At 46.8% G+C, this 19,563-nt stretch overlaps 1 protein-coding gene across 4 annotated transcripts; it reads right to left on the reverse strand.

Annotated features, from left to right (window-relative positions):
• Nucleotides 1-5,452: 5,452 nt before the first annotated feature.
• dyrk3 (dual specificity tyrosine phosphorylation regulated kinase 3) lies at nt 5,453-19,251 on the reverse strand. Of its 4 annotated transcripts, none has more exons than XM_012874888.3 (6): nt 18,340-19,251; nt 15,665-15,774; nt 11,061-11,257; nt 10,649-10,943; nt 8,508-8,924; nt 5,453-8,412 (listed from the first exon to the last, which is right to left on the reverse strand). In XM_012874888.3, the coding sequence occupies exons 1-6, from the start codon at nt 18,380-18,382 to the stop codon at nt 7,693-7,695; spliced, it is 1,782 nt and encodes a 593-aa protein (XP_012730342.2). In that variant the 5' UTR covers nt 18,383-19,251; the 3' UTR covers nt 5,453-7,692. The 4 variants fall into 4 exon arrangements, with proteins under 4 accessions (XP_012730342.2, XP_021178402.2, XP_036007777.1 ...); XM_021322727.2 differs by lacking the exon at nt 18,340-19,251 and adding an exon at nt 18,045-18,212; XM_036151884.1 differs by lacking the exon at nt 18,340-19,251 and adding an exon at nt 16,385-16,581.
• Nucleotides 19,252-19,563: the final 312 nt, after the last annotated feature.

Raw genomic sequence — 19,563 nt, forward strand, 5'->3', positions numbered from 1 at the left:
GACGAAAGAGGGATCCAAAAAAAGCCAAATGTATATGAAATATACAATTACGGAATTGAGCAAAACATAATAGAGGAAATGCCGACCTCCGGAGTGATTTTTCATTGTGGGCCCCATTGGTCACTCTCACGCCTCTAAATCCTGGTTAAGTTCCTCTGCTTTGTTGAGAAAAAACACCAGGAACCAAAAAAAAAAAAAAAAAAACTTCAAATTCGATATTAAGGAATTATCTTCAGGCTTTTTGTTTGGGTTTCATTGAGTCAAAGTCCACCCTCCAAAAAAACAAAACAAAGAAATACCTGAGAAGTTGGTTTAAAACAGTACTGTATATCCAGCCGTATACAGTACTGTGAGCAGTGATTATCAAGTCTTACCACATATTTTCAATTACACCTGGCTCTCAATTTTGACCGGGCCATTTTAACACATGCATATGCTTTATTCTAAACTGGTCCATTGTGGTTGTGGCTGCATGTTTAGTAATGCCGTCCAGCCCAGTTCTGAAATCTTCTGTCGCCTCACAGCTTTTCCTCCAGGATCTACTCGCATTGAGCTCCATCCACCTTCCCATCAACTCTGGAAGCATCCACCCTGTCCTGGCTGAACAAACGCAGCCCTACACCTTTGTGGTCTCACCTGACCAGACTACCTACTTCCACACTCAGTGTCTCCCACATGGCTTGTGGCAAACCCTAAATGGGATTTGATCTGGCTTTGTTTTTTTTTTACTAATAGTTGTACTGGCAACAGATTCTCCTGCCTGAGCTGGGTAGCTCCCCCAGAGTTAGCTAGACCTCTTGACTGCTTTACAGTGGCCAAGCCCTGCTACTCTCACTGTTAATATCAGATAATGGTCAAATATAAAGCAGCCAACTCTTTTTAGGTGTGTTTTAAAAAAAAACAAAAAAAAAAAACATGTATTCTGGTGAAGAGGGCACATAAACGCTTGTACTTCCTGTGGAGAATGAGGAGAGCCCACCTGCCCCCAATCATCCTCACGACATTCTACAGAAGCACCATAGAGAGCATTCTGACCAGCTGTCTCTCTGTGTAGTGTGGAGGCTGCAGTGCCTCCGACTGGAAGAACGTGAGGAGAGTGGTGAAGACAGCAGAAGGGATCGTCGGGGCTCCTCTTCCCTCCATAAAAGACATTTCATCTCAGCGCTGCGTGTCCCGAGCCCGTAACATCATCAGGGACCCCTCACACCCCCATCATGGACTGTTCTCCCTGCTGCCCTCTGGGAAGAGGTTCCGCAGCATCTGCTGCAGGTCCACCAGGTTCTGCAGAAGTTTTTTCCCTGCTGCCATCAGACTGTTGAACTGCTGCTGAACCGCTGAACTACAACCCATAAACTCTGCACAACATTTGCATATTTGCACACTTGCATCATCACATCTCCATCTAGCATTATAAATGCTACCGCACTCTTAGTCCTTAAAAGCATCCTTGCACAAATGCCCTTGCACAACCCAATTCTGCACATTCAATGGTATGTATACTGTGACTTTCTCCTGCATTGTTTGCATTTCAATTGTTTTTTATAGTGTATTTTAAATCTATGTTTACTTTTAAATCTCTGCTGCACCTGAAACTGTAATCTAACTTTTACTGCAATTTACAAAGCTGTATGCAATGAAATTTCGTTCTGTACGCACTCTGTGCATACAAATTGACAAATAAAGTTGTCTAAGTCTAAGTCTTTTCTTTCCACTTCACGCTGATGAACTAATATGTGTCGGTCCATCACATAAGGGCCCAACAAAAAGGCTGTAGTTTGTGGTTCTAACACGACAAAATGGGAACAAGAGAGCTGAGGGAACGGAGGGACGGAGACACATGGTTACCCTTCAAGCCGAATGCGGAGCTATACGGCCAGGTCAAGATTTCTTAACCTGTGTGGTAATCTGAAACCTGGCAGCACGCCGCCCCTCCTGGTCCACGGTCAGGATCTGAAATCCCGCAGTGGCTCCAAAAGGTCTGCAGGCATCAGGATGTTTGCGTGGAGAGAGGTGTGAGGCCAGCAGAGCGTGTCAAAGAGGAGGATCCTCGGACCATATGGTCAGAGGGTGACTGGGTTGAAAGGTAATGGGATTGGTCTAATCTGCTTTTCACGCTGACTGAAGGAGACCGCCGGGAAAAGGCAAACATTTAGATTATTTTTCACTACTTGTGTATTGATCCTGAAAATGACTATATAGTGAAATCCTGAGCAGATTATGCCATTATATGGAGAAAAAAACTTTTCTGTTAAAGTCAGATTGCCAGATAAGAGTTAAAAATTAAAATTATTAAAAAACCCAGCTACTCAACTAAGCCTCAAATCCCATTAAGACCAGTGAAGAGAGCCCACAGCGGCTTGTTTGTTTATCAGCCGGGGCCTCTTATTTGAATGATGAGGTCAGCGAGAGCAAACCGACACGCAGCCGATCCAGACAGAGACACACCCAGCACGGCGAAGAAGGAATGAAAATGATGCATGCGCTTTTAAAGACCAGCTGGCATTTAAAGACATGAGCCAAAATTCTCTGACACACAGCCAGCCACCCACCGCCTACTTCTCTGCCTCCCTCTTACACCCACATTACCTTGGTTTCTGCATTATCTAATGTCACCCAACCGGTTTCCCCCCCCCCCTCCTCCTCCTCCACCTGAGTTTTTCCTACCTCCAGGCACCTGCCTGCGACTGAACACCCATGAATCATCAGCATGCCTCATCAGCTGACTATCCTTATGACGGGAAAGGTTTTTCAACTTCCTTCTTTATACGTACGGAGGTGGAGACAATTAATTTCAGTCTGAAAAAAACAAAAAAAAAAGTACCAAAACATTGCGTTGTTTTTCTTTAGTAAACCATATTTAAAAGTTGAATCACAGGCCGAGACGTGACGTAAAGAGGCTGAAGGAACGCAGTTTCAGACTCTGCTTCAGAGCTACCAACCAGAACAGCCTCTCAGACTGTGACAACGCTGTCACAGGACTCCTGGCTCTAACCACCGTTTCCTAGAAATGCGTTGCTTAACCCCCCCCTGTGTTCACTCTTTCAAACTCCACACCACGTACGGCCATTTTACATGTCACTGTAGGTCAGATGGAGCTGCAGCAACTAATACGTCTCTTCCTTTTGGACAGGTTGAGCGCAAAAGAAAAAACTAAACTATAAACATTCCTGGATTTCTATCTGCGCCTCTGAGTGAGTAGTGCAATTACGGCTTTTAGTCTCAGTGTGCCACCCCAAGAGTTTAAGTGGCCCCATCTGGCCCCCCATGAAACATTTCTGGAGGCGCCACTGCCAGCAGGTTGAGCACACAGGAACTGGGAGATGAGATGACCTGGCAGTGAGTGAGGCAGGTATCTGAAGGCTGGGGAACAGGTGAGCAGAGCTGAGACTGATTAGTGGCAGCAGGTGGAGCTGGTCTGATGATTGGTGACCGAGGATTGGAAAGAGCTGATTGGACGGCATAGGGCTGAGGGCAGTGGATCTAATTTGTCCAAAATGTCCAAGACTATGACAAAGTCATCTTGCAAGGAAACCCCTGCCCTAGACGATGCCTGACTTAAAGTACAAAAAAATTATGCTTCAGTTCTGTGGTTTTATCAAAACCTAATGTTTCTTTTATGTAGGATATTTTCCGGACTGAATAAATAGACTCAAAATAAAGGATGGCTTTCTCTTAAATGCAATAAAAAATTAATTTATTCTAAGTTTTTAAAAACATCTTTACCACAGGAGCGAATTCATAATAAAGGTAATGAAAGGAGACCGTATTAAAGGTGCAGGTAGGGACTAATGACCGCCCAGCACCTCTCAGAGGTTCACCTCCAGCTTTATTACAGCAGGGAGAGGCTTACTCAGTTGGATATACTTTCCATCATTAACTGGAAAACAATAAAAACGAGCCCTCCCAGCTTGCAGAGGCTGAGCAGTGAAACGCAGCACTTGTACTACAATAATGAGCAAGAGGCCGACACGTTATCTTACAGACTAGTCGGTAAAGCCAGCTAAAAGTTAGAGCATGTGACGAAAGAGTGGTAATTGTCAGAATATTGAATTTTATCTGTTTGGAACCAAGAGGACAAAATGTTTTTTTGCGGATCTTGTACAAGGAGGAAAAAAGTAGTAACCTGATTTTAAGGTTATTATATTAAGCAAAAATGATCAGAATGTTCTTTGAATTGATAAGCAATCTCCTTTCCTCTATGACTGAACTGTGTTTTTTTTTTTTTTTTTGGTCTGAGGAGAAGTCCCTAAACAATAAGGAAGTGTTACTTTTACAGGTCACTGACTGATCAGTTTCCCCGAGTGTGTGACTTGATCACAGGCAGAAATCTGATGCTCTTTTATCGTCGAATCAAAGCCACGTTAAGTCATGGTGCAGAAAGCTGGTGTCGGATGGCAAAAAGCCGTTGCTCACCACACAATGAAGATCAGATTTGAGTTTTTAACTTTAAAGGGACGGATCAGCACAACAGGCAGTAAAACAGACCTCAGCATTATTGCCACTACCATGCTTAACAACGCGGTGCAGTGTTCTCAGGTTTCCATCGCTCAGCTTGACTTCCACTTTTGATTAATATTTAGCAAATTTATTATCATGGCAACGTCACTCTATGCAGCAATATTAATATAGCAAAAAAAAAAAAAAATTGGAGTAATTATATAAGCGCCGTGGTTTCATACAGCGATGCTGAACTAAAAGCAGAAAAATATTACCGTTATTAAGTATTTATTTATCATGTCATTGTGAAATTCATATTACCACACATATATATATATATATAACATGTTCTCCTAATATTTAAAGCCCTTATTGTAGCCAAATGGCTCAAACTTCGTCTCATGTGAGCAGAACAGTTTTCTGGACAGGGCGTGCATAAATGCCAATTTCAGTAATGAGGTTGCTGGTTTTGGACCAGAAGCTGCTTCTATGGTCAGGACGTCCAAATAAATCTTCACCGGTGTAGCCCAGTTTATGATGCACCGGGTTATCCACTCAAAGGTTGTTTTTGAACCTATTTTGCTTTGTTAGAGGTGAAAGTTTGGGAAAGGGGGTTAAAACTTAATACACAATCCTGCAGAATGAGAATCCCAGACATCTGAACTGGTTTGTGCCTTCTTCTGGAAACCCAAAGCTTTACCCCGTTTACAGTTCAGCGCCAGAAAACCAAACAATTAGGTGGGCCCCACCATTAATTGATAGAGTAGAGCGAAAATGTTGGGTGGTCAAAATCTGAGTGAATTTTGCAACTTGCTTCGCAAACCAATATTAAGAGTGTACTTGTGTTTGAAAATCTGCACAAAATTTTAACTTTAATTCACTGAAATTGCGTCCTTGAAAGCCCCAAAACAATGTACCCCTCCCAACAACGAATGCTTGTGAAACCTCTGATGGCCAATCTAAGCTGAAACTAAAGTGATCGGATGTGCAAAGAAATGAAGAGGGAGCCGCGCACTTCACTGAACAATTTTATTTTTTTTGTAGAAAAGGAAACTATCACAACTTCATTTGGTTACTGTACATTTCTCTTTTCATCTCATAGTCACTCAGTCTTGATAGCAGGTTGTGATCTCATGCTGAACACCACAAACGCCTCTAAGCACGACACGTCCGCGGCTCTCTTCCTGCCGTCAGGCTTCCACGTCCTCTTGATAATCTCTTGTGAAAAGCAATTAGAAACCACTTCTAAAAAAAAAATAAAAATAAACAGAGTAGTACAAATCCCTGACAGAGTCGCTTAAAAAAAACGAGGGCTGAGAGACACAATTGTCTTTCTTTTTAAAACAGTGTGGTCCACAATCAACACGCACCCGACGGGGCTCTGTGTGCGGACAGCACCGAGCTGCAGCGTCTGCCTGCGTCACAGAGGTTCCCTGCCCTACAGGAGACAGCGCAGAGAGAGGAGATAGCTGGAGAGGGGGTGGGGGGGTCATCCGCTTCAATCTAGGTCAGGTTGACGCGCAGGCACCCGGCCCGCCCTCCACTCTGAAAATCCTAAATGAGGTCTCTCTGTGGACCGCCCTGCGTGCGCGTTGGGCCCGCTGCTGCGGCGGTGAACCGCGGCATGCGGAGCGCAGTGAGTGACGAGGATGCATCAAGTATGTCTCCCTGAGAAACACGTCGTCGTCTCCAGTACCTTAATAGTCCGACTTCATCGCTGGCCTGCCTTTTTACATCTGGGCTCATCTGAAACACACGGCTCTTCAGGCCACCTCGCAGTATTTCCCACCTCGCCCCGTCAGCCAATCACAGGCCGAGCGGATCCCACGTTCCTGTGCGCGCTGCTCCGGCTCTGCCTCCATAATTTTTTTTTTAAACCGGGCTACGTGAGCCGGCCTCACACCGCGACCTCTCGTAAAAACCAGCCGCAAAGCGCCGACTGGGACACCTGCTGCCATCCTCTCCACCGGGCGTGGCGAGGCTGGGAGGAGACACTGGAGATGGGTTCTCCCCCCATAAACGTCACACTCTGGGCTGACGTCCTTAAGGCGACAGGACAGGCAGGAAGAAAAAGGAGCCCTGGAAAACTATTCAGTGAACGCCGAAGACGCTCTGACACGTTACAACCACAAATCCAGGGTTTTCTACATCCCCCCATTTTACTGCGACGCCCCTCAATAAAAGCCTTTTGCATCCACTTCTCCAATAAAGCCAATCCTGTTCAGACAGCGGCTCGTGAGTGAACTGCGTTAGAGGCGTGAATCCGGCACACCATGGGGGGAAACGAGGTGGTGGGACCATCATGGTGTGGGAACGCTGGAGTTCAGCCGGAACAGAAAAGGCCAGTCAGCGTTTATGGTTAGAAGGACGGAGCAAAATATACGGGGCAGAAGTGCTCCGGGTCGGCTCGGTCTATTCTGGCCGGGCGACCATTCCCCAGCCTAAATAACGGGCAACGCTGGAAAAAGAAACCCCGCCATCATGAAGACAGACGGAGGTTGCTGAGAAGCCTGAAGCGGATTCAGGTTGCAACGTGACAAAGCGAGAAAACCTCCTGGCGGGGTGAATAGTTTTGCACGGTGTTGGGTTCTTTAGTAATTAATTGACTACAGATGAAGCCAGTCCTGTCTCGTCTCTTTTAAAGACGTTTATGCTACGAGCGTAGATTTACATTTGGGTCGTATTCCTCTTTTCCATCCACTTACATCGGCACCATTCTTCCCAGCTAACTCTACCCTATTAGGAGTAATCTCTATAGCCCTTTTCAAGTTTTGCACGTGTAAATGAAAACAAAAACAAACAAAACAAAAAAAAAACAAGATGGCGGTGTCCTGCGTGAAGCGAGCCAAGTGACAGTGCAGGTGTACTCGAGTGTGTTTGATCAAGCAGAGGTTTAAAAACATTTTCTCTGTAACGAACAAAAACCTGTCCACTCACAAGTTGTCTTCTTTTTTTTTTTTTTTTAACAAGCGTCTAAAAATCAAACCTCATCAACTGGCTGTAAACCAAAAAACAATTCACAGCCGTTAAAAGGGAATCCTCTGTATAAAAACCTCTATGTAAATCTTTCTTTTTTTTCATCGCTGTTTCGCTAACGTTAAAACCAGAAACCGGGGGTGTCGACACCTCGGCAGAAAAAAAACAAATAAAAAGAACCAAACGGGTTTTAAAACCACGTCTCTCCGTCTCTCGCTCCTCCTGAGGAGTGGCTGGAGGGAGGACGTGGCGGAGGAGGGGGTCCTCTCTCCCCTTTTATTACGAGACAAGCTTAGGAAGGACTGTGCGAAGAGGTAGGGCCTCCCCTGAATCTCCGATCATGTTGCCCTTGAGTTTGTTGCTGGGGGCGGCCGTGCCCAGGCCGGGCCCCCCCCTGGTCCCGATGGAGGGCAGGGGGGTGCCGTGGTGCTTCACGGCGGCCCCCTGGCCCTTCTCTGTCCCGGGGAGGGGCTTGGGAAGCCGGCGGTACAACCAGGGGTGCCTGAGGGCCTGGCTGGGCGTGAGGCGGGACGAGGGGTCCCAGTCCAGACACTTCTTGATGAAGTCAGTAAAGGCGGGGTCCTCGCAGCCTTTCAGCGCCGCGCTCCAGTCCTTGCTCGCCGGGGGGCCTCTCATCTTGCCGCGGCGCGAACGGGACCCCATCAGCACGGTGGCGCCGGTCGGCAGGGTGTTGACGCCGCAGTAGCGCGGGTGGCCCTTGGAATTGATGAAGTTCTTCGCCCTCTTGGCCTGATCCAGCAACTTCTGCGGCGGCATGCCGAGCAGCTCCATGACGCAGGCCAGCTGGTCGCCCTCGTCCTCGCCGGGGAACAGCGGGTAGCCCGTCAGCAGCTCCGCCAGGATGCAGCCGAAGCTCCACATGTCGATGGGGAGGCCGTAGCGCGAGCCCAGGATCACCTCCGGGGCGCGGTAGAAGCGAGACTGGATGTAGGTGTAGACCCGCTGGTGCTCGAAGCAGCTGGAGCCAAAGTCGATCACCTAGCAGGGCCGGGGGGGGTGAATGAACGGGTTAGTCAGCATCACGTCTGAGCAGCTGTGGAAACAGGCGGCGGCCGTCGCGCGGGTGGCCTTACCTTGATGCCGCTGCGGCCCTGCTGCTTGAGCAGGATGTTCTCGGGCTTCAGGTCACAGTGGATGATGCGGTGCCTGTGCAGCGCCTCCAGGCACTGCAGGATGGAGTGCGCAAACTTCCGGACCAGCGGCAAGCTGAAGCCCTGGAACTTGTTGCGCTTGATGAGCTCGTACAGGTTCATGCTCAGCAGCTCGAAGGTCATGCAGATGTGGTTGCGGAAGGTGAAGTTCTCCAGCATGTGCACCACGTTCATGGCGCCGCTGCGGTCCTGTTTGCGCAGGTGCTCCAGGATGCGGATCTCCTCCTGCGCCTGCCGGTGGAAGCGCTTCTCGTTGCGCACCATCTTCAGAGCCAGGTGCTGCTGCAGTTTGTGGTCGTAAACCTTGGCCACCTGTCCAAAGCTACCCTTACCGATTATCTGAAGAGGAAGAGGAAATCATTTTTAGATGAGTGAGGAGAAGAAAATAAAAGATAAAGCAATCTTGAACAAACTACATGAGCAAAACGTTCAGATAAAAAAGGTCCAAGGCCTCCTTAGCAAGTTCGGCAGCTCCAATAAAGATAAGAGACTGGAGGAAGTTTGCTCTGGGCTGTTTATGCTATGGTAGTTTCTTGTTATTAGGGTCGTTACGATATTAAAATTTCAAACCAATACCAGGAATAACCGACACGTGACACCATTTTTGATACCGCAGCCACATTTTTTGAAGGCACGCTGGTTCTTTCAAGTGAAGAGAAAACATGCGAGATAATTTTGTCGTCATTAATTAGGGCAGCACCAACAAGTAGCTGGGGATAAGTCAGCCCCCATTTAGAGAAATATATCATTTAAGTGTCATAAAACAGTAGGCAAGATCACAGTGAGACTCTGAAAGGGTGTACCTTTGATCCAGTCATGCAATTATTTTATTATAGTTGCTTCATCTTTATGTGTCTCTGCAGAGTTTTCCCCACTGCATTACTAACCCGGCGGGCCGCCATGCTTTACTTTTGTTTTAAATAAGTTCTCTTATACACCGGTAACAGCGACACCAAAGATGATTTACAGTAAGGCTGTTAAAATGATCGATGTTTGAGAGCAACTTAAAGATGTCCGTTAAGATCCCGCCAGGGAGAAAAGATCCCGGTCAACGTAAGCTAACTCTAACTTTTATTAGCTTGTCACACACTACGGTACCCGGTTAATGGGCTGCGCGCCTCCTTCGAGCTGCTGTGTTTAAAACAAACAAACGTGGGTTTAAAACAAGAATCTGGTCCGTATAAACTGATTCAGCAGCAGTGGGGCTGGATCGAGCCGTCTGTCTCCTTGAAGCTAATATTGAAACAGAAAGCATTAGCTTATGTCAGGAGGCGAGCTACTTCACTTTTGCAGCTACAGGAGCATTACTGAACCTTTTAAACTAATCTCCAGCGTCAATGTCAAAGCGTTAGCTTAGCATGTAGCATCGTTCGGCATTTCCTTTCCTCCCTCATGGGGACAGTACCTCTAAACGACGATGTCATGTTTACCTCCTTAGCTAAGGAGGTTATTTTTTTTTTTTACTAAAGTAAACTAGCTAGTAGAGATTAAAAACTTTCAGCAGCAGATTATTGCTTTGGTCAGAGGAAGCTGCAGTGAGGCGAGGGGCTTTTGCTGCAGGAAGACAACGTGAATGTCTGGGTCAGTTTAGATCTATTTTGACGCAAATGAGTATCTTAGAGCAATCAATGTTTTCTAGTATTGATCAAAAAGACAGAAAGGAAAAGTCTCCGAGCAACACAGAGTTCAACATCCAATATGGCTTCTCGGATACAGAACATAGTGAATGCTGCCGGATTAAACTAGAACCTATAAGCATTCCTATGGTTTGCATCTCTTAGTGCTGCTTGTGAACATGTTGCTTTTCTGTTTGAATGCATAAGCTACAGAGTTTATCAGCATGAGAGCCTGTTGACCTCAAATCAAGGTCGTTCCAGAGATTGTTTTCTAATGTTTTAACTGCAAAGTCAGGTTTGTCAGAGACAACAGTCATGAAAAGAGTAAACTCAGCCCGGTTCAGTGCTGAGCCGTATGCTCTGCTACATGCATAGAGACGCTGCTTCATTGCAGCGCCGTTCCCTTGCCTCTGCAGGCTGGGACCCATAAATCTCGGTTAATGTTACCTTCAGGAACTCGTATCGGTAAGCCAGGTGGTCATGGGGAACATGAATGTAACCCCCCTGCTCGTCGTCGTAGCCGCAGTTGTTGTTTCCTCCGGCAACGACCGGCCTTTTCCTCGCGTTGGGTCCCACAAAGTAGACGTCTGGGTAGGAGTGGATCTCCGTGTGCTCCAGGGCGGTGAGCTGGGACCGGTAGAGCCTCAGAGCCTGCTCGGGGCTGAGCGCGCTGCACAGTTTGCCGCCGTTTGCGGCTCCTTGGGAGCCAGACGATTCGCTCGAGCCCTTACTCGAATCCGTGCTGTGGCAAACAAGCATGACAGGGATAGGCTGATCAACAGCTGAGCAGGCGCTCCTCTAATGTGCGCAGCCCTCTGCTTAAAGGAAGCACCGGACAACTGCAGTGCGTTTTCCTCACCTGTCCACGCTGTGCTCCTTGGACAGAGTGGAGACCGCAGTTTTAGTGGGCGTCTGGCCGCTGCTCCCCGTGTTCTGGATGACCGCCGTGGTTATAGCGTTGATCTTTCGGTTGTTGCTCGAGTCTTCATACAGGTACTTGACCTTCAGCTGGCCGCTTCTCACCTGATCCCTCATCACGACCTTGTTACCGACAACCTGCCGGGGGAAACAAACAAGTTGCACGTTTTTTCCATTCCCTTTTGATTTCAAATTTTCAAAATCGTGTGAAATGCCTTTCTTGAGATGTTGAATGATAATATATATATGATCACTAGTAGATGCTGTAACAGTTTTGTTTGTGGTCAGAATCATAATAAAAAAGGAAAACAAGATGTGATAAACTACTGAAAATAAAAACAGAGAGCTCAGAAAATAGATCTAGGTCAAGTCGGGATACAGAAGAGCATAAATATAAATACTGCCTTTACCAGAGAAGCCTTGCTGCAGCAGGTGAACTGGCACAACCGGATCTAGATCCAGTCCGACCGTAAAGAGCAACAAACCCCCATGCCAAACAGAAACACAGGCAAAAATCACCTAAACCACGCCTACTGCTTTGTGTATTAGCGGTTTATGGCACCATGCCAAAACATCCATACCCCCTGAACCTATTTTGAGGTATGTTAGAGCAACACAGCGTATAGGATAACTGGTAAGTGTGTGTGGAGGATAGATCTCTATCAGCTTACGTTCAGCTTCACTAAATAGCTCAAGCTTGTTCTTATTAAATGAGGGGTGTGTGTGTGAACATACATTTTCAAGTCCGGCCACAAGGTCTGAATTCTGGACTTTGACTAGGCCATTTTGGCACGGTTTGATATAAACGCTTCCATCGTATTTACGGCTAGGCTTTCTTCCAGGATTGCTCTGTGTTTCGCTCCGTCCATTTCCCAATATACACAAGAGCAGCTGAAGAAAAAAAAGGCATCCTCACACCATGACGCTGCCACCACTGTGCTTAACTACAGGGATGGTGTACGATTGGTTTGCTTTTAAAGGTAGTTTGCTCCACTAAATGGGGGCGTATCGTGCAAAACCCACTTATTTAGCCTTTAAACACACGCTGTTGTGTACTTGGGCACTTTACGAGTGCAGAAAAAGTTGAATGTAGTCTGGCCAGTCGCCGCGTTGATACAGTTATATTCTGTTTGGGTCATTTTTTGGTGAAGGGCTTCGTTTGCATCTAAAGAGACGGCAGCAAAACGGGTTGCTCTCAGATGCACCTCAGAAGGGGAAAATAAAGTTGGAATTTGAGGGTTATTTGACTTTATATAGACTCCAGCTGAATGATATGAATGTGAAACGGCCAATATGTCTCCTAAAGATTTGTTTTTAACGTTACCGTTTCCTTCTACTTTGCGGTTCAGCTCTACTTTGTGTTGATCAGTCACATAGAGGCTCTACATGACTTCCTGAGGCGATCTTGGATATTTTTATTGGGCTTAAATGCGCTAGGACAAAGGCGGGATTTCTGACCTCAGCAACAGCGATTACACGCGTATCTGGAGCAGAATATCGGACTATCTGAGCAGAGACTTGTAAAATGAGATATCCGTCATTGTTCAAAGAAGAAGGGAGGCTATAAAAGTCTAAAAAAAGGTTGCGGGCTTTTCCAGTAAAGCGTTTCCTTTTGGCAACACCAGGAATGCCTTCTTCCTTACTGTCTGACCTCCTTTTTTTTTTCCTCTCACCAGTGGGGAAAAGAAAAAAAAAAACCTCCACAAGATTATGGAGCGCAGAGGAAATAATAGTCATTAAAGTCCGATTAAACTATAGAAGCGGAGCAGCTACAAAGACTTACTGACACAAACACAAAAAGAGTCCCATCGGCCTTTCTTTCTCATTGCAAAAGTTCTTCTAATTGCCAAGCGGGTTTTTTTTTTTTTGGAAGCGAAAGGTCTTCCCTCATCGCCTGGAGTCACTGAAACCACGCTAATTTATGGAGGCAACAAAACGAGGCGCTGCGATTTGAAGCGGGGGTGCCGACGCGTTCCCTTGAAAGAGGACTCAGTGGGGAGAGTGTTTATGTTGTAAGTTTTGAGCCCTGAAAATAGACGAGGAATGCGGGGTTGGTTTCCATACGCGTAACCATATAGTCTGAACTCATTACGAGCCGTTCTGCTGAGGCAGTGCCTCGCGCAGCTGTTCTGCAGTCGCAGGGAATGTCATCGATCGAAACCCCCCCCCCGCCGCGCTCAGGCAAACACGTGCGCGTTCATATTAAAAGAATAAAATAAATAAATCAGGGCTTCACGCACGTGCTGCAGCGCGATGGATTATTGGATGACCGGGCCGCGGGCGAAACGGGGGCACAAAGTCATTTTAAAAGCGAGGACAGAATTGAAACAGGAAGCAGATTTCTAGCGCGGGTATTACTGAGGGCCGTGTGAGTCGGGCGCAGATCTGTGCGCCGCGGCAGATGGAGGGTGGCTTATCTTTTAGCTGTGAGAGACACCTAGGAGTGTTTTCACGTTGCTCACAGGAACGCTCAGGTTCAGATCGATACCCGATTTAAAAACATCCGGTACACCTGAGAAGGACGACACGCACCTTCTCTTTCTAGTGCTGCACGACCACCAATGCTTGGAGTGTCATATTTTAAAGGTTTGAAGTGAAATGAGCAAAGAGGCAAAAGAAATCGAGGTTTCATTGCACGCAAGTTTCTATAACAAAATATCTATAACAAAATGTGGGCTTGAAAATCTTTCGTTAAATCTACATCGTTTGGGTCATGTGATGCACGTTTATTGTGTTTGTACAAAAAAAAAAGCAAAACATAGGATAATCAGAGCTTTTAGGTAAAAAAAAAAAAATTCCCAGAACCCAAATGAATTTGCTTTTGGCTTCAGGCCCTGTATTTATGTCATCTCCTGGCTTTGCTAACATGCTTTACCATATATACACTCGACCCAGTTTGGAACCACAGCCCCAGTTTAAAGCTCTGATCTTACAGACTCTATAAGCAGAAAAATAAGAAGAGAGTCCTACTTTCCTTACCTCCACTTCACTGTCAGAATCACTCTGTTACAATTCAAACAGGACTGCATGCATGAAGCTCTCTGACTGTTCTGAGCTGATGTATAAATGTACATTTCTGCACAACGTGACTTGAATCAGACATACCTGCAAGGTAACTTTCCTTGAGATCACATTGGTGAATATAAATAAACAATCAAATAAGCTAAAGTGCTTCTCTTCATTTCTGCATGTGGATTAACCAGCAGGTTTCCAGCCACTGACTAAAAACAATCATCGAGTTGAACGAACACTTTAGTTTGGACGGGGCCAAACAAACAAGCCAAAAGATGAATAATCTATTAATTGTACAGAGGGAAAATTTTTTTTTTGCCATTTTAGATTTGAATTTAGGAATAAAGGAAATTTCATAGTTTTCCATCCCTTTAAAAGGAGTCAGAGCTTCTTTCCGAGTCAGAAGAGGGTAACCAAGACAGAAAAACCACTGGAGGAGGAAGAGGCGGACTAGAATAGCAAACTAGGCCCAACCTCTGCGACGGTGGATTACACGAACAGAACAGGAGCGGGAGGGAGAAGGTTGATCGCTGACGTGGTTTGTGGGTCACATTTTCAAGCCCAATAAATCTCTACAATGTATCAAACAGGCCTCTCTCTCTCTCTCTCTCTCTTTTTTCCGCTGGAATGTGCAAAAACAGTTTGTGCATTTTCTGCCGAAGGGGACATTTAGAGAGGGGGAATCAGCGACAATCTATTTTAGGTTCTAGAATCGCAGAGATGGCATTTCACCCTGCGCATAAAAGCGAGTAAAAACTGGGTCCTCTGTGTTAAGCCAGTGGAAAAATGCATTTATTCATTGGGATTTATTATAGCCCCACAAAAATGGTACATGTGAAAACTCTCAAACTAAGGCAGGCGTTTAGACTCGGTCTCACTGAGTCAAACACAGTAAAGACTCCCTTTTTGCTGCCGTTACAGCTGCTAAGGGTCTTAGGCTTATTTTGCACATCTGGACACTGAGCCATGTTTTCCTCCAGGATTAGCCTCAGTTCACCTTCATCCATCTTCCTGTCAGCTCTGACTAGATTCTCAGTCTATGCTGAAGAAATCCCATCCCCACAGCATGATGCTGCCACCACCATGTTTCCCTGTGGGGTGTCCTAGTAACTTCACGCATTACCCTGAAACCCGTTAATAAAATGAAAAGAAGTTTGTTGCTTTATTGCGACAACTCGTGAAAAGAGAGAAGGCGCGCCTTTTCCATCCTGAAACTGGCTAAATAAATGCTGCTGGATCTCTGAGGGCATAAAGTGACTGCTTCTGCGCGTTTTCGCTGCGACAGAGAAACACTTTCATAAACCTGAGCCCATGTCAGACGCGCTGGAGATAAGCCTCCCTTATCGTCACAGAAAAACAGGAGGGGGGGGTGGGGAGGGAGGATGAGGCGTATGGAGACGAAGAGCAACGGGGCGGACTGTAGGGGACGCCTCTCCGAGGAACAGGATGTCTCAAGACGGAGAGTCCGGGCGCAGGAAACGAGCTCTTAACTAGCTCCGAGCCCTCTGCGTGTGTTTTTTCTGTGTTACTCACCGCGTGTTTGGGCATCGGGGGCAGGCCGGAGGGGCTGTTCGTGTCCGCCTCCTCTTTTAGGATGTGGTCTGTCCTCATGTAGGAGTCGTACAGGCCGTCGCCGTGACGTACTGGAGGGGGACAAAAGTGAGCACAAAAAAAAAAAAACAAAAAAAAAAAATCAGTGACCTGTTAAATCTGCAACCATAGTTTGAAAAAAAAATCTGATAGGAGGTAATAATCTCTCCCTGCAGAGGTAAAACCAGCCAAAGGGCCATTGATTAGCTCATCAATCGCCCAGACAGCTTCAGAAATGACCCGATCGCTAAAAACAAAGGATTTGCTACAGCCTGACAAATCCCTTTAGCCAACCTCAGCGGGGCTCCCTCATCCTTCTGTTCTCTGCCGAGCAGCGCAAGTGAACATTGCCTGCCACAAGATCCCGGCCCGCGTTTACAGTGAAAGGGCCATTATTAGCAGGTACGCCATTGTCTCTATTGTGCGCCGCACATTGTAGCCGAGCCCAGCGCTCTGACCTGAACGGCTTAGATGGGGCTTAGGGTCCCAGATCGCTAGCGCTGCAAGTGGTATTATTGGCCTAATGGGGGTAACAGATGCCTCGGTGACGACAGCGTCTTTCCATCTGCCCCGTTCGGACAAATCTTTTAAGGCCCGCACCAGGTGAGCTCGAGCCAGCCGATAGATGAACGGCATTCAGCAAGCGCTGGGTTTCATGCTCACCTCTGTGGCCTCCAGCCAAAACACCTAGAGTAACCTGAGATGACACAGGCGGGAGGATGCGGGGATGAGCGCAGCATTCGGGAAGACCAAAACGACGAGCCCCCCCATCAGCCGGCTGTTTCTACCCAACAGCCGGCGAGCTCGCCACGAGAAAGGCGAGAGGAGAAGTACATTTGAAACCAGCCAGCCCCGAGCCACCTCACTGCTGAAACAGAAGCGTTCAGCTTGGACCCGCTTGATCTTCTACCTGACCGGGCCTGGAGGACGCGTCAGAGGGCCGCCCGCGTCCAACTCCGTCATCAGGCCGGCTTCTGGACAGATTAGACCTGCTGCCTGGATACAGACGCGTTAAACCTGCACAGCGCAGCAACCAGTCGCATTAGGGCCACACACAGTCAATATTAAGCAAGCCTGCGCTCCATTAGCCCTCTGCAAGCCCCTAATTACTCAGTGGGGAATCAGCAGCTTCTGTAGCCAGTCTGACGTACTGGTCCGCCAGGAAGCTGGCTGCCGACTGAAACCGACCGGTTTGCAGCTCCAACCCCCCAACCGGTGGTCAGAAACTGGAAAATCCTTAAATCTGGCGGTCATTGAACACAGCACACCTAAACGCTACCTGGTGGGGGTTGTTGTTGGGTGAAGACACCTAGAGTTAGCCAGGAAGCACCTAAAGTTAGCCAGGAAGCACGCTGAACGGAACTAGACTAGAAGGAGATGCTTGTGCTTGTGGCACATTTCTGGTTAAAAAAAATAATAAAATACACCAAGCTTTCTGCCTCAAGAACTCGATTCATATCCATCCCGTGTATACTTCGGAGATTTTATCCCTGCAAGCTTTCCACCCGTGTCCGTCACAGCTTGGGAACCGTTGACAGCCGCTTGGAGAGCTCAAGCTATGCCCACACTAACCCAGATATCCAGAGATTTTCTGCTGCGTTTGCTCCTCCCATCCGCGAGTAAAATTTGATTTTAGTGAGAAGACTAAAAACAAATAAAAACACATTGAAAGATGATCAGAAACAATATAATGTATGCCAACTATCACTTTCTGAGCTTCTGATTTTCCCCGGGGACCATAACATAAAAGAGACGCCAACATGGTGGAGGAAGCAGTAGTAGTTTTAAATCCAAAAGAACAGTAATCACAAGAAGAAATCTGCACCCATGCATCAAACCATTTGCCCCCAACTTTTGTCTGATCTAAACGATTAAATTAAAACTGAAGAAAGTGCATAAAAACACACGGCAGACAATGTGTTTGTTGTGTTTGTAAAGTAAAAATACCAGAGAGGATTACCAACTTTGAATGCTGGTAATTGTAGTTCTCAAAGATAAGTCAAAATAGGCTATATCGATATGAGCAGGTCGAAGCTTTACAAAACCCGGATAGCAGAAATCGGTAAATCTCTACAGCTTTCCTGGCAACCAAAAAGAGACAAGAGTCCAGTAAAAAAAAACAAAAAACGACTAACACAGCAGTTCAGCAATCATAAAACGTGCAAATGGGGCTGTAGTGTAGTCACGTCTGTATTATTAGAATAAACTATCTAGTTCCTGGTATACATTAAAGTGTGCACTAAAACAATAACAACCATGACATGTCGGGTGCAAATTCCAAAAAGAGCCAATAATAGGACAATAAAACAGAATAAGGCCTTACTTAGTGGGTGGATGCAAAAACAAAAAACAAAAAAAACAGCGCAGCACTTCCTGGACTATCTCCCAACAACATCCAGAGGTCTCATGATTGATAAGCGCAGGAAAACGTGTTTACGACCCGCATCGGAGAGCCGTCTGGACGGGGAACCACCAAGCTCACCATCAAAGTCACTTCTTTGGTGCCAGAAGTTTGGTTTTAAAAAAAAAAACTCAGAAAACGGGCAGAAAACTCGAACATGTAGCCGCTTAAACAGACGTTTTCAAAGACAAACAAACAAAAGTTCTGTTGTGGTTACCTGTTGCTATCGGGCCTTCGGGTTTCCTGCTTATTATCATCATAGTTGCGATCAGAACTTGATCCCAGCATCCAAAGGGGGGCGGAAAAACAGGTGAAATAAAAATAAAACAAAACACGTCCACACTGTTATCACCTAGCAAGCTAATAGCAACTAAAAAAATGTAGCGTTAAAAGTCTTTTTTTAGTGTTGGAAAGTAAACCCCACTGAAGTTTTTGTTTAACTTTTCTCTTCTTTTTTTTTCTTTGAGGATTTTACTTTATCTATTTATTGTGGCTTTAACAGCAATTCCCCTTTTTTCTGTTATAATCGCTGTATTTATACTTGTGGCTAACATTAGCCTCGGCTGCAGCCTGGGGGGACTTTTAACGGGCAGTGGGGGGGGGGTCGTTAGCCGCAGCTAGCCAGCCCAGCTAGCTCTCAGACAAGCCACAAAAACACCCGTCCGGACCGGAGCCGCTCCCTCCGTTGAAAACAGCCGGAGTCCGAATATCACAGCTGGCTGCCTCGGCCCTCGCACCCCTCGCCTTTCTCTGACAGGACAAAGGGTCGGTCCAGAGCAGCATTCCCGTCCCAGTTAGCTGACTCGGTGGTTAGCAGGGAAAGAAAAAGCGACGCCGCCACTCGCTGAGCCCCCCCTCTTCCCCCCTGAGATTCGTCCTCGTTCGGGACAGCTCGGTGCCGCTTTCGCTCTTCTTCAGGGCAGGCTGGTCAAATAACCGGGCGAGCCGCACACACGCTCCATGTCCGCAGCAGAAAGCAAAGCGGAGGGTCCTCTTCTTTGCATATATAAAAAAAAAATGACTTCTTCAGCTGAAGGCAGCGCTCTTCCGTCCAGAGAGTGGCGAGAGTATCTTATTCTGACCGAGCGGTGTGTTGTTGCTAAGGGCGTCTTCAGCGAGTCCGGAGGAGCCAGCGGGGAAACAGAGGGAGGGCACTGGCAGGGGGCGGAGCTTACCGCTGGGAAGGCTGGAAACACGCGGAAAGGGCGCCCCCCAGCGTCCAGCTAGAGCTCTGCAGAGGGGTGTCTGTCGATGGAATCCACACAGCTTTAAAACCGCTCTATGTATCTGTTTTAAAGCAAGTTAGGTATAGGGCTCTCCACCCAAGCTGCATATCATTACTAACATTTTAAGAAGCTTTTTTTTTTGCATATTCACTCAATGGGGAAGCAGCACCCCACGTGTGTTGCACCATGTAAACCTGTAAGAACATGTCTGTACA

Source organism: Fundulus heteroclitus, chromosome 20 (assembly GCF_011125445.2).
Source record: "Fundulus heteroclitus isolate FHET01 chromosome 20, MU-UCD_Fhet_4.1, whole genome shotgun sequence".
NCBI classification, from domain to species: Eukaryota; Metazoa; Chordata; class Actinopteri; order Cyprinodontiformes; family Fundulidae; genus Fundulus; species Fundulus heteroclitus.

Excerpts from the sequence above, each read along its gene's own strand:
- dyrk3 (XM_012874888.3), bottom strand. The coding sequence starts at position 18,382 with ATGATGATAATAAGCAGGAAACCCGAAGGCCCGATAGCAACAG. Across the intron at positions 10,944-11,060 it reads AAGGAGCACAGCGTGGACAG|CACGGATTCGAGTAAGGGCT; the intron begins GTGAGGAAAACG and ends TGTTTGCCACAG. Across the intron at positions 8,925-10,648 it reads ACCGATACGAGTTCCTGAAG|ATAATCGGTAAGGGTAGCTT; the intron begins GTAACATTAACC and ends CTTCCTCTTCAG.